General features: G+C 43.3%; 1 protein-coding gene across 3 annotated transcripts in view; it reads right to left on the bottom strand.

Annotated features, from left to right (window-relative positions):
* LOC130927666 (oocyte zinc finger protein XlCOF6-like) overlaps positions 1-2477 on the bottom strand; it is a 40575-nt gene extending 38098 nt beyond the window's left edge. The window contains exons 1-2 of one of the 3 annotated variants that reach the window (XM_057853609.1): positions 2346-2378; positions 1579-1688 (exon numbers count right to left, since the gene is read on the bottom strand). Coding sequence is in view for 1 of the 3 variants with exons in the window: in XM_057853606.1 (XP_057709589.1) it covers positions 2346-2387 (42 nt within the window). In the remaining 2 variants the exon portion in view is untranslated. Of the gene's footprint in view, positions 1-1578 lie in introns of all 3 variants that reach the window. The other 2 variants (XM_057853606.1, XM_057853608.1) reach the window with 2 other exon arrangements.
* Positions 2478-14299: the final 11822 nt, after the last annotated feature.

Below are 14299 nucleotides of genomic sequence, written 5' to 3'. Positions count from 1 at the left end.
GGGCATTTATGGTCACTTTCTGTTGATTTTGGGTTACAGGACAGGAAGTGACCCAGGGTTTCCTCTACATAGAAAGGATTGTGGCACGCCGCCACACCAAAATAAAAGCTGCCACATGAGATTTTTTTTTTAATTTAATTATACATTCTACTTTACAATTTGTATAATATTACATCTAAAAGTATATATATCCGGTTTTGTCAGTAACGCTTTTCTGGAATCGGATTACCGTAATTTTCGGACTATAAGAAGCTCCTTTTTTCCTTCATTTTGAATCCTGCAGGTTATCGCCCAGTACGTCTTTATTTGTTGATTTATTTGGGTTAATAGGAAACACCACCCTTCTAGCATGCATTGCAGTGCTACAGATTTAAATAACAATCAAAACCCATTGTCTTTGCTAATTATTTGTTCAGTTACTGTTCCAGTTGTTTCATTAACTGCTTGTTATGGTATTTGGCGTCATAAGGCTGTCAAAATTATGAAATGAGACTACCATGGGCATTACTGAATGCTTATGACAGATGTCATTAAGTGTCACCCAGCAAATACAATTGTTCCCTTTTTACGCCTTACTTTGAAAATCGCATCAGTTCTCTTATTGTTAACTTGCGCCCGAGTTTGTCGGAGTGGAGTTAGGGAGAAAAATCTGATTTGATGAATTCTGGTTTAAGCCTGTGAAAACAACCTTAGCATGGCATCGACGTAACGTTGAGGTTTTTTATGGCGTGTCTTTGACCAGAATCGTCGCGTCCTAGCCTAACGTTTCTTCGTTACTGATGTCACTCGTTGTAATTTCAGATGAGTATTTTGAAGTATTTTGGAAAGAAAAAAAATTCTGAAGATAGGGTCAGGTGACAAAAAGACTATTATTGTAGTGGTAATGTAGATCGTCACGTTCTGAAATATTTAACTAGCTTGCTAATCAAATATTTTGGAACATGAGGCTCACCCTCCCAAGTTCTGAAGGTATTTAGCTCTCACGTTCAGAAGAGTATAAAAACTGAATGAGGCAAGATCACAGCTGGAGATGAGAGATCAGGAAGGCGCACTAAAACCAAGGAAGGAGAACGGAGAAAACAGGGAATCTGGCTGGGACGCAACATGGACAGAAAAAGCTACGTTCAAGTCCTGGCTGACCACACAAATCAAGGTGAGTGTTAAGAATTGCGCAACTATTATTTTTCTTAATCATAATCATATTGTGTGAGAGAATTTTACTCATGCTTAAAACACAACCATTATACATCATATTTTGTATGCTTTTGTTATGCTTGCATGAGAGCATTATAGCATTAATCTGTTGAGTTTGCCTTCACAATATGTCCAAATATGGACTCTTATTTTCCTGTTGTTTTCCAATATGCCCTGAATCTATGTATACAATGTGGCAACTGTGGCTTATCAAACCTCGTCCCAGCCACAGCCGGTGTTTGTCAGAACACCGGTGTTCAAGGTTATAGCTTGCGATTAAAAATTCGAATGCCTTGACAGCATCACCTTTAACATCCAAAATGATTTCTCAATACTGGGATCCGTCTGTAATGTGCAGTTTACTTATCAACAAAGTGGACCAACCTTCTAATCTGTGAAGGACCTTTGCGTGCATTATTTTGCACACAGTCGAGTGTTTTTGACGTGGTGGCTCCTCTTTTACCTCCTCGAACTTTACTGCAGCCGGCGTCGTTCTGCCGGTGTTCACAAATTTTGCAACCCATCAAAAATTGCTACCTTGCGGTTTTGCGCATGCGCGTAACGTTAAAAATGGCCGCGAATGCAGCGATTCCAAAGTAAACGCTACAAACTTTCTTTAAAGAAAGGAATATTTACTTAAGTTTGATCATGTAAAGACATGTACAAAAGTTCTCAGACACATCCTACCATGTTAGCTGCACACAGCAACTGCACCCCGCGCTCTCACTGTTAACGACTTCGCCGTGTCATTAAGTATTAATTTACGCCATTTTCGTGCTGCTCATGTATGTTTATGATGTATCTAGTTTGGTTAGCACCTTTGGATAACATTGAGAGTCCAACTGAATGTAAAAGAGGGCATTTTCAGCGCCACAGAAGCTTTGGGAGCAAAATTTTATAAGGGAGCAAATTTTGACAGAACACCGGACATTTTCTGAACGGTTAACGACGTGCCTTGCAGCTTTGTTAGCGGTTGGCCAGCTAGGCTAGGCTAAAGTAGGTCGCAAACTTTCAACGAGTGCTGAGACTTGAAGACTGATGTTTGAGTCCGTAATGCGGCTAATGCCAGACACGTCGTCGAGGCTTCGGTTTAGTTAAGTGACTAAAATTAACGAAAAAAACAAGACGCGCATAAAGAAAAAATGTTCCACCTTGGCGAGTCTTCTCTTTTGCATTTCCGACCAGGATTGCATGATGGGAAAGACAAGTCTCCAGTAGTGTTGTATCGGTCGCGAACGATTCGTTCTTTTTGAACGAATTGTTTGGGTGAACGAGACCGAACTAATCACCATCTGCACTGATTCGTTCTATGAAGGTGGTGCTTGTTCGCTGCGTGGGAGGGCGTTGAGCAAGCGGCAACGTCTTCTGACATTGCACACGACCAATCAGACGCCAGCCTCAGCGCGGGCAGGGGAGGGAGCGGAAACAGAATCAGGGCGTCTGTCACTCACGTCCACGTGTGGCCAATAAGCAGCCAGCGTGCAGGCAGGGGGCAAGACTGAGTTTTGTCACTTCCCGTTCAGTGACTCGGTCCTCCGGTTCCTGACCTAGCTTGCTGCTAACTTGATTTTCCAGTAATGACTATGCGGTGAACGAATCAGAAAATGAAAGGAAATGACTTTGTCACATATTTGTTAACGTGGAGCCTATCAAATGCTGCTCAAACAGACAAAAACACCACACAAATCTAGCGAGCATGGTTTAGAGTAGTACTTTTCTCAACAAACTCGTGACTGCCTATGACGACATACGATCAAATTTACAGTAATTTAAAACACGGGTAGCTACGAGGCAAGCAAAAGCTGAGCTGCGGTCGCGTGACGGCAGTGAAGCGGGCAGAGAACTGTCATTATATGGAGGCATCATGGCAGCGATATTTACCTCATATGTGCACAGAAAAAAAATATTTAGTATGATCACCATAATACTGATTTGCAATGAAACTATATACATGTCAATTTTTTTCCAAGTGTTTTATTTTTTTTTTTCGTGTCAGAGCGTGTCGGGTGTTGGTTGGTTTGACAAATTATGTCAATCCGTCCATCATGTGCTACTCAAGCGCCCAAAAACAACGCACGTGGACACGGGAGATGTCGCAATATGTCTACATTCTTCTTAACAGACTAATGAGAGTAGAAAGGCGACATCGTAAAGAGCTACCAATTATTTCTCGTCAGCATTTGACGATCTGAGATGCGGGGACGACAGGGGAGCTGACCGGATTATTTTATTTATTAATACCATTGCAAAAAAACAATATGATCACCATAATACTGATTTGCAATGAAACTGTATATACATGTCAATTTTTTCCGAGTGTTTTTTTTTTTTTTTCGTGTCAAAACGTGTCGGGTGTTGGTTGGTTTGACAAATTATGTCAATCCGTCCATCATGTGCTACTCAAGCGCCCAAAAACAAAGCACACGGACACGGGAGATGTAGCAATATGTCTACATTTTTCTTAACAGACTAATGAGAGTAGAAAGGCGACATCGTAAAGAGCAAACAATTATTTCTCGTCAGCATTTGACGATCTGAGATGCGGGGACGACAGGGGAGCTGACCGGATTATTTTATTTATTAATACCAGTGCAAAAATTCAATACGATCATCTTAATACTAAAAAACAAAAATACAACAGAGCGAGATGTAAATATGATGTGTTGGTCGTTCCATATTTAGAAATGAAACTTTCGATGTATTTTTATTTTCGTGACAGCAAGCATGCTGCGTTGGCTGGTAGCAGCAGCATTGTATATGTGATCAAGAACCTGCTAAAGAAAGTCCGTGCGCCCCCGACCCCTACTCCCCTCACAAAAGGAAAATGTTTAACCGTGTCCTAAATCGAAATGCAAGCACGAGCCATGACTTTGAGCCCATAGAACTAGGACAGACGACGCGGAAGTTCTCCCTCGCTTTTGCAGCAGCAGGAGGGAGACGAGGCTGTCTGTGAAAGCAGAATGATACCGCCTGTCACTCATTTCTGAAACTACGACGAGTGGTGCCTGTGTGCAAGAGAGGGAGGGACCAAGCAATGTCACTTCCCGTTCAGTTATACTGCGAAGCGGTCTTTGGTGATTCGTTCTGCAACGTCACTTCCCGTTCAGTAACCAAACGATTCGTTTGGGCGGGGAGGGAGATGAGGGGGGCGAACGATCCGTTGAACGATTTGTTTGAACAAATCTTTTTACTGAACGAACTGGAATGGATTCGTTTACTCAAGTGAACGACAGATCCCGTCACTAGTCTCCAGCCCCATCACACAATCACACCGTAAAACTTCTTCTTCTTTTTGTTTATTGGCAGTTTACCCCTCGGTGCCGTGGGGCATTACCGCCACCTACTGGACCGACGGTTTGGCACGAGATCAGGCAGTTACAGACTAAAAGTAATCCCTCCTGACAGCCAGTGAAACACACCCAGAGTGTAGACAAAACCCAAGCCAAAAAATTGGATAAATGAAATACTAACAACCAAATTAAATACTAATGAATTACCCTCTGCCTATATCCTGTCCAACAGCCCTGTGTCCCTGAGAAACTTTATTAACCCTTTTTGAATATTGGCCCTTTTCATCTGTAGAACATTTCCCATCCCAAACGTCTCTCCTGCCTGGTCCAGCACCATTGTGAACCGATCCCTCTGCTCTCCATACTTCCCGCATACTATTAGAATGTGTTCAACCGTTTCACGCTCCCCACAGTGTTTACATTTCCCATCTTTGTGTTTTCATATCCTATGCAACGAATCATTTAGCCCCGTGTGCCCTATCCTCATTCGACTCAACACCACTTCCTCCCTTCTGCTTCTCCCAATCTCCTTCCCACGCTCACCTGTGACTGTATTGAGAATAAATGTCTCCCCGTTTCTTGTGTTTCCCAATACCCTTGCCACCTCTTTTGTACGTAGCCCCCTTCCGCTCTACTCAGGACGCCCCGCCTTTTTCCCCGGTGCTCTCAGCGATTGCTTGGCCAGGATGTCCACCACCTCATTACCCTCAATCCCCACGTGCGCCAGGACCCACACAAACTCCACCCTGAGCCCACCTTTCTGTGCTTCATACAGTAGCCTGTGCGACTCGAATACTAAGTCAAGTCTACTGGACTTCATGGTTAAAATACTCGTGAGCGCCGACCAACTGTCCGAAGCAATCACTGCCAATTTTATCCCATTTGTTTGAACCCACCCAAGTGCCATTATAATTGCTGTTACTTCCACTGCATAAACAGACAAGTGATCTGTACACCTCGTTTTAATGTCCACATTGTAACTCGGCACATGTACCACCGCCCCAGTACGTCCAGTTTCAGGATCCTTTGACCCGTCCGTAGATATCAGAACGCTTTGCCCATAACTCTGTCCCAGATATTCCTCGGCCACCACACCCTGGTTTCCCCTCTCCCGGATCACTTCCTTGATCTCAAAATTTACCACTGGCATCCTGAATAGCCAGGGCGCAACACTGGACATTGGTACTGTTTTGCCGAACTCCAACTGGCTAAGCCCTGCCAGTTCTGCCACTGCATTCCCCACCCCGCTGAAGGTCATCTTCTGTCGATTTATGTCTTCCCACCTGTCCATCAGCACTTTCTTTACTGGATGTGTATCTCCATGGCCACTTACGCTCACCCAATAAGCTAGCATAATTTTCAATCTTCTAAGTCTTAAAGGGAGCTCCCCCAATTCCACCTGTACTGCTGCGACTGGGGACGTTCTGAAAGCTCCACTGCATATTCTGAGACCGTGCGCTTGTTGCACCTCCAGCTTTCTGAGGTGAGAGTTCGCTGCCGAGGCATAAGCCACACACCCATAATCAATAGAAGACCTCATGATCGCCCGATATATGTTGAGCAAGGCAGTTCTCGCTGCTCCCCAATCCCTCCCTGACCGGCACCTCAATATGTTATTGACCTTTTTACATTTTTCCACCAATCTATCTATATGCTGTGCCCATGTAAGCTTTTCATCAAACCACATCCCTAAAAACCTCACGCTTTTTACCTGTTCAATTACTCGTCCATACAATTTTAACACCACCTCCTTATGTCTCCCATAGAAGCATATGGCCTGCGTCTTCACAACCGAGAACCTAAACCCCCACCTGTCCGCCCACTCCTCAACCCTATTAATAGCCATTTGCATCTTCTTTTGAAGAAAGTCGCCATTTCCCCCTCTCACCCACAATACCCCATCATCGGCATACAATGCCCTCCCTACTCCTGGTCCAACGTCATCAAATATATCATTAATCATAATATTAAATAAGGTTGGACTACAGACACTCCCTTGGGGAGTCCCATTGTCCACCTGGTACATCCCAGAAAAGTCTGCACCTACCCGCACTTCTATTTTTCTATTCAAAATAAAACTCAATATCCAATTATACAATCTCCTCTTTACCCCCAATCTAGTCAATTTAATAAGAAGCCCCTCTATCCACAACATATCATATGCTTTTTCAATATCAAATAATACAGCTATCACCATTTCCTTATTTACTCGGGCTCTACTAATCTCGGATTCTAGACATATTACATTATCCATCGTTCCTCTTCCTTTTCGGAACCCACTTTGACACTGAGTTAAACAGTTATCCCACTCCAGAGCGTGATTCAACCTTTGTACCACCATTCTCTCCATAGTTTTCCCCAAATGGGAGGTCAGCGCTATAGGCCTGTAATTTTCCGGCCTCGTCGAATCCTTCCCTGGTTTTAGAATTGGAATCACCACTGCCTCCTTCCACTGTGCTAGTACCTCACCCGTTTCCCAGATTCTATTAAAAAGTTTTAGGACCACTCCCAACCCTTGGTCACTCATATGTGCCAACATATTATAACACACCGCATCCTTCCCCGGTGCTGTGTATTTGCGCTTCACGTTCGCTAATGTTTTCTTCAATTCATACAAGCCGAATGGCACATCGAAGTCCCCGTCTGTCACCGGCCTCCTGTTTTTAGTTCCCGGATACCGACTGAGAGTCTCCTCCCTACTCGCTTTGGCCCCATGTGTCAAATTCCCTATGCTGTGAATCCCAACAAACGTCTTAGCCAGCAATTCTGCCCTTTCAGCTCCCACCACCGCTTTGTCCCCCTCATGTAGTACTGTTGAAACGGTGCCCCCTTTAAGTTCATTCATTCGACGTATCATGCCCCACACTTCCGACAACTGTGTTTCCCTACCAATTTTATCACAATAACCTCCCCAAAATGCACGTTTTGCCGCCCTTATGCGCCTTCGTACCACTGCTTGTTTCTGCTTATACTGACACAATGTACCCATTGTGTGGTGCCGTTGCGGAGCCTGAACGCTCTGTTCCTTTCCTTAATTGCTTGCCTACACTCATCATTACACCACGGTACCCTCTTATTGTACGTACTCCCACGTGACCTAGGGATGGTATCCTGCGCCGCCTGCATTATGGCCCCTACCACTGCTTCATTAAATACTTCCGTGTTTTCCATCCTCTCTTCTGAAATTTCTCTACACCTGTCACCACTCTTAAGCCTGAACCCATCCCTGTCCGCCTTGGCGAAGTTCCATTTCGTCGGTCGTACCTCACCAATCCCACACGCGTCAGTTCCTTTCTTGCAAATAACTGGATAGTGATCACTCCCCACAGTTGTCTCTTTGAGTACTTCCCATTCACAAAATCCAGCCAATTCGGACGATAAAAGTGTCAAATCCAGCGTACTTTCAGTGTTCGATGCACAATTATATCTAGTCCCACTACCATCATTTACGCACACCAGATTATTTTCCTCCAAATAGTCTTCTATCGCTCCCCCATTCGTGTCCGTGTGTTTGCTCCCCCATAACGTGCTATGTGCATTAAAGTCACCACACCATACCACTCTTCCCCCCTTCTGTCCCCTCACCATATCAAGATCCCCCGTATCTATTCTATTGCCCGGATTGTAATAATTTATTATATCCACGACACCCAGCCCAGTCCACAGCTTTATTCTTATCGACTCAAACCCCGCACCCTTTTCCTCCACCTTATAGTTTAAACCCCTTTTAATAAAGGTCGCCACCCCGCCCCCTCTCCTATCCCCCCTATCGTTCCTCACTGCTTCATATCCACCTATTCTGAAATCCCACTGAGGGTTTAACCACGTTTCCTGGATGCAAATAACATGTGGTTTCACCCTCAATTCCGTCACTAACCTCTTCATCTCCTGGCCATTGGCTATAAGGCTTTGAGCATTCCATTGCATCAAAACTAAGCACATGACGGCCCGCCATTCCACACTTGTGAGCTCAGAGTCTCCCCCGCCAGTTTTTCCGTTACAACTTCCCAACGTAGATCCTTAATATTCAGATATTTCTCAGCCGCTTTAACAATAATCTTGATTTTCTCAGTTTTGCTACTTGTCTGCGCAGTACAATTTATCGCCTCAACCATAAACAAAACGAAGTCCCTCTTACTCACTATTAGAGAATTTTCATTCAGTTTGACACAGCCCACGCACGCTCCATTATCCCCTGACGCCGCTATGTCAGTACCGTCCAGTCGCCTCGTCCCCACTTCCTTTGCCGCATCAGTGTACGAGATCCCCTGCGTAACCCGTATCCTTTGTATTTCCGCTGCTCTCGGACTAACCTCACAACCCCGATACGCTGAGGCATGCTCCCCACCACAATTACAGCACTTCAGTCGAGCCTTATCCCCACACTTCCCATACTCATGCTCCCCCGCATACCTTCCGCACCTGAGCTTCCCTTTACACACTGCTGCAATATGACCAAACCTTTGACACTTATAGCACCGCAGTGGAGGGGGAACAAATGGTCGCACTTCATAACTAAAATACCCCAAGAACACTTTAGTAGGCAGCGATCCGCCGTCGAGTTTAAGCATAACCAATAAACTGTCAACTTTATTCCCATTCCTATTAGCTTTCAATCGGACGACCTCGGCCAGCTCAGCCCCTTCACATTTTCTTTAATCTGATCCACAGTCACACTCGTAGGGATTCCAGTAATCACTCCCCTGTTCAAGCGTCTCTCATCCGGCAATGAACAAATCACCTCTTTCCCGTCAATTCTAGTCAGCTGCAGTGTCTTCCCCTGTTGCACTCCGTTCTGGCACAATATTAACAGCGATCCATTCCGCCGTAGTTTTACCGACTTCGATTCCCCTATAGCGCTATGGATTGCTTTAGACAATTTAATCGGGTTCCACTCACCAAACGACGCCCCTTCCTGCGCCAGCTTCACAAATACCTTGTACTCGTCGCTTTGTCTTTCTCGATCACCGCGTTCACCGTCACTACTCGACTCCAAACACTCCGATTCCCTTCTCCTCGTCTCCTTTTCCGATTTCTTGCACTTTTTCCGGTTTAACTGCCATTCACCCACCTTACTCCACCCAGCATTTTCCCGGTTCGCCGTTTGACATCCCATTCCCTCCATCTCACTTCCGACTTCGTCACTTCCCTCTGCCATCACTCCCGCCAAACCGTGAGCCGCGTCTCTCTCCTCCGACCCACACCGTAAAACCCGCCCAGTTCAAGAATTAAAAACAAAAAAAAGTAAAAAAAAAATTACAACTTCCCTTTCAAGATAAAAATATTTGTCTTTTACAACTCAATCTATATTAAATTTTGACATGATGATTGTTACAGCAAGAGTAGGGTGACCATATTTTGATTTCTAAATAAGAGGACACTCAGCCCGGCCTTAAGATACTTGAATTTTACTCGAAGTTTACTCAAAGATGCCTATATCACTTATATTTAAAGTGTGCCCCCTCACTCTGGATGGAAAAATGGAGTTTAAAAAATAAATAAATAATGACTTTATATATACATAATGCAGACCCATAGAAATGTAGTCCAGTCAATACACATACACACAGTAGGCTATGTGCCAACTAAACATTTTTATAAATTACTATCACGACAATTGTCCTCGACAAATTTTTATTCCCATTCAATTGATGTTCTCATTCAATGTTCTTTGTGGTTGTTGACAATCTATGAAGTGCCTACGACATCAGTGGAGGAAATCGAGAGGCAAGTAAATAAACATCTCCGCAGCTGGCTCGGGATTCCACCAAGCTTCACTTCAGTCGGCCTATATACCAGATCTGGGCAGTTACAGCTACCCCTGTCTTCAGTGGTTGAGGAGTTTAAGGTGGCCAAGTGCAGAGTCGAAATGATGTACAGAGACTCCGGCGACGAACGAGTTAGAGGCGCAGGCGTCACAACAAGATCAGGACGCAAATGGGCAGCCAATACAGCAGTGGCCCAAGCAACAAGCACGCTGAAGTTAAAGGACATCATGGGGAACCCGTGCATAGGCAGACAAGGACTTGGATCCACTCACTTCCAGCAGTGGGGCAAGGCAGACCTAAGGCAGAGAAGCCATATGGTCCAGGCTGAGGTCCGACATTTGGAGGAGGAAAGGCGGAGGGCGAGGGCTGTGGAACTTGGACTACAAGGAGCCTGGACAAAGTGGGACCTGCCAGAGAGGAAAATCACATGGGCTGAGCTCTGGAGACTGGAGCCATTTCGTATCTCTTTCCTGCTACGAGCAGTGTATGACACCCTACCGTCACCATCAAACCTCTACAGATTGGGTATGAGGGAAGACCCATCGTGTAGGCTTTGTGGCGGGAGAGGAACCATGGCGCACATACTGGCAGGGTGCAAGACTGCCCTCAGCCAGGGGAGATACAGATGGCGCCATGACAAGGTCCTTCGGGCACTGGCAGATATCTTGGAGTGGGAAAGGGTCAAAAAGCGGCAGACCAAGGCAAGACATATGCCAGCAATCCATTTCATTAAGGAGGGGGACAAACCACCAGCCTCCAGGAAAATCAAGAAGAGCCTCCTGCAAGCGGCACAGTCGTGGGAGATGAGGGTGGACCTGGGAAGGAAGTTATTCTTTCCCCAGGTCGTTCATACTTTGTTGAGGCCTGATGTGGTCATCTGGTCAGAGGAGGCAAAGAAGATCATCTTGATCGAGCTGACTGTGCCATGGGAAGACGGGTGCGAGGAGGCTGCGGAGCGGAAAGCAACCAAGTATCAAGACCTCATCCTTCAATGTAAGGAGAAAGGATGGCAAGCTTGGCTCTTTCCGATGGAGGTTGGCTGCAGAGGTTTCCCAGCACAATCAGTATGGAAGACACTTACTGCCCTCGGAATTGCAGGACGTGAGAGGAGGGCAGCGATCCGTAGGTTGGGGGAGGCTGCAGAAAGAGCATCTTGTTGGCTTTGGAGTAGGAGGGAGGAGTTGAGCTGGGGGCCAGGAGAAGGTGGGCAGTGACTGGCCATCACTGCCGGCCCGCCAACTGGAGGGCGTTGTGGTTCAGGGTCGAAACGCCCAATGAAGGTTGGACACCACCTGACGACACCTTCTCCTGGCTGAAAGCTACAGTCATTCTAGCGCGACTGTAAGAGGTAGCATCATTGTAGATGTATTCATTAGTCTAGATTGCACGCAAAGAAAAACCGAAATAAACTGACAAATAATTCAATCAGCATGTTTCCAAACGTAGCAGTTCAAAACTACGTTTCCCATAATGCCTAGCGCGGTTTAGCTTACTGATAGCTAGCTGAGGCAAAATTTCAAACTTTTCTATGAAAGTTTACAATCATCGGCAGCGTGCCGATGCGACACCAAACGGGATTTTGCAGTCAAAGCTCCGACAGAAGTCAACAGTTGCTATTATATACGTATTTATCATGAAATTTTTTTTTTAATGGTGGTAATACCTCATGATAGGGATAAACTGCCAACAAAAACAAGAAGAACTACTATGTCCCTCCATTCTAGTAGGAGCCATGTCAACTGCTGCCACCCAGCGGCCGGAGGGATCTCTTTAAATTGGTCCCGTGAAAAATCATAAAAACCGGACATTTTTATGAATTTATAAAACCCGCCCAGACCACGAGGACACTACGTGAAAGTAGGACTTGTCCGGGCAAAAGAGGACGTTTGGTCACCCTAAGCAAGAGTTCATTTTACTGGTAGACAACATTTTCATGTGAACATTGTAACAATGTTGGAGTTACATTTTAAAATTTATTGGTAAAGCAAGTAATTGAACAAATAATGGAAGTCAAAACACAAACATAAATATGTATACACATATAATCCCCTTTGATCAATTAAATTATATTATTTTATTATATTTTTTTAATAATCAATTAGTTATGTATTCCCCAATTCTTGTTGATGTATATCTGTTATTATGTGTATGCACTAGCAACTAGAAGCATTGTGGTGTTTTGAGTGGATATTTCTTTTTCTTGCTTTTAAGCAGTGGCGCCCCAGGGGGTGGCCATGGCCACCCCCTATAAATTTGTTGGCTACCCCACTGGCCACCCCGCTTGCCAGTAAATCTTAGATTGTTGTAGCATCAGTTATGCATTTCAACCCAAATGCAAATCTGCCAGCACCTGCTTTTCCCCAGTAATTATTTTGTTTTGTTAAATGTACACCTTATGCCTAATATATACAGTACATAACACAATACAACAGAATTGTTGTGGAACTCAAAATGTTGATTGGACAGTTATGGACTATCCACATTAAATCATTAGTAACATAAAATATTACACAATCCAACAAAGTATAAATAAGAATAAATAAAATAAATTATAGAAGGGGCAGTAAGGCAGATTATATTACATTCCTTATCTATCTTGTTAGACATAGAGTAGCGGGGGTCAAAGAAGGAGATAAATTCAGTAAGAAGTTAAGTGATTGGCTTAAAGAGAAACAAAATACTTAATGTTTTGAAAAAGGAAAGACATTAAAAAATAATAATCTAGAGGATTAGAAAAATAAATTGAAAACACAATTGAATGAGAAAAACACTGTAAAAACACACTTCCATGAAACTAGCTAAATTCAGATAAGTGAAATTATCTGCCAGTATTTTAAGTAAATTTGACTCAGATTTCTTGAAATATAAAAAATAGCTTTTAGACTCTGATGAAGGCGTAAGTGTTCGCCAAAAATATGCAATTAAACAACCTAAAACAATTGTCTGGGATAAAAAGAAAAGGGGGAAAAATCAGCCAATGAAAAGTAGCTATTTAAAAATAAACAACAGATTTATTTCAAGCAAAGAGTTAGCATATTTAATAAAAAGAAAATTAGACTGTCAGAAATTGTCTTTATTCAAGAATAGATATTGTTCATAACATTATTTGAAAGTAAATTCTTCTTGATTTAGGTGAAAAATGACCAACTTTTAGATGTATGGGGCTAATAAGAACAAATTGTAATATTTACTCCAAGTAAGTGGAGTAATCTGACGCATTAATCTGTTAAACAGTCTTTAACATTCAAAACAAGATGGAGAAAATTATTCGGCTAGATTTAAGAAAAATGATCCGATTGAGACATAAAATTTACAGTGAAGAAGGTGATTCAGAAATAGACAAATGTGCTCACTATTGGCAGATTTAAAGAGAAAAGGAATCACACATGATGACATAGTAGATACTGTAGATTGACTAAATTAGATTTTGGAGAACATGGCCAAATAAGAAAAGTAAAAAAAAATCCCATTAATTCTTGGGAATGATAACATACATCAATACAAGCCTTATAGGTAAGGAAAGGTTGTAATTCCCTCTCGAGTCGAAATCACAAACCAAGCTGTTTCTCTTTTACGGGCTTTAATCACAGAAATTGATTTGTCTTGACAATGCCTTGGTTTGCCGTGACAATGCTGTGACAATGCCGTGACAATGCTGTGAACTGAACAATTCAGATAAAAATATAAAGTCAGTTCAGACAAATATATACATTAAGTCAGATCATTTTCATACAGCACAGATAAATATATACATTAAGTCAAATTATATTCACACAGAAACATAAAACAACATGAATACAAAACTACACTAACAGAAACTAAGCTAATTAACACAAACTAACAAATAACACAAACTAATTTACCTCATTGGCCACTTTACTCCAGAGGAAATTGGTTCAGCTTCAATTCTTCGATGCACTATGCACTTGAGATGTTTCCTTGTTGATCTTAATAAGAGGTACTGAAAAGTTGTCTGTACTCCAGTAGTGTTCATCAGATAATAAGCCGATGTAACGCTTAATAGTGCCCCTGTCAATTTGCGACAGT

Source organism: Corythoichthys intestinalis, chromosome 13 (genome assembly GCF_030265065.1).
Source record: "Corythoichthys intestinalis isolate RoL2023-P3 chromosome 13, ASM3026506v1, whole genome shotgun sequence".
NCBI lineage: Eukaryota > Metazoa > Chordata > Actinopteri > Syngnathiformes > Syngnathidae > Corythoichthys > Corythoichthys intestinalis.
This window is presented reverse-complemented; position numbering and strand designations above follow the sequence as displayed.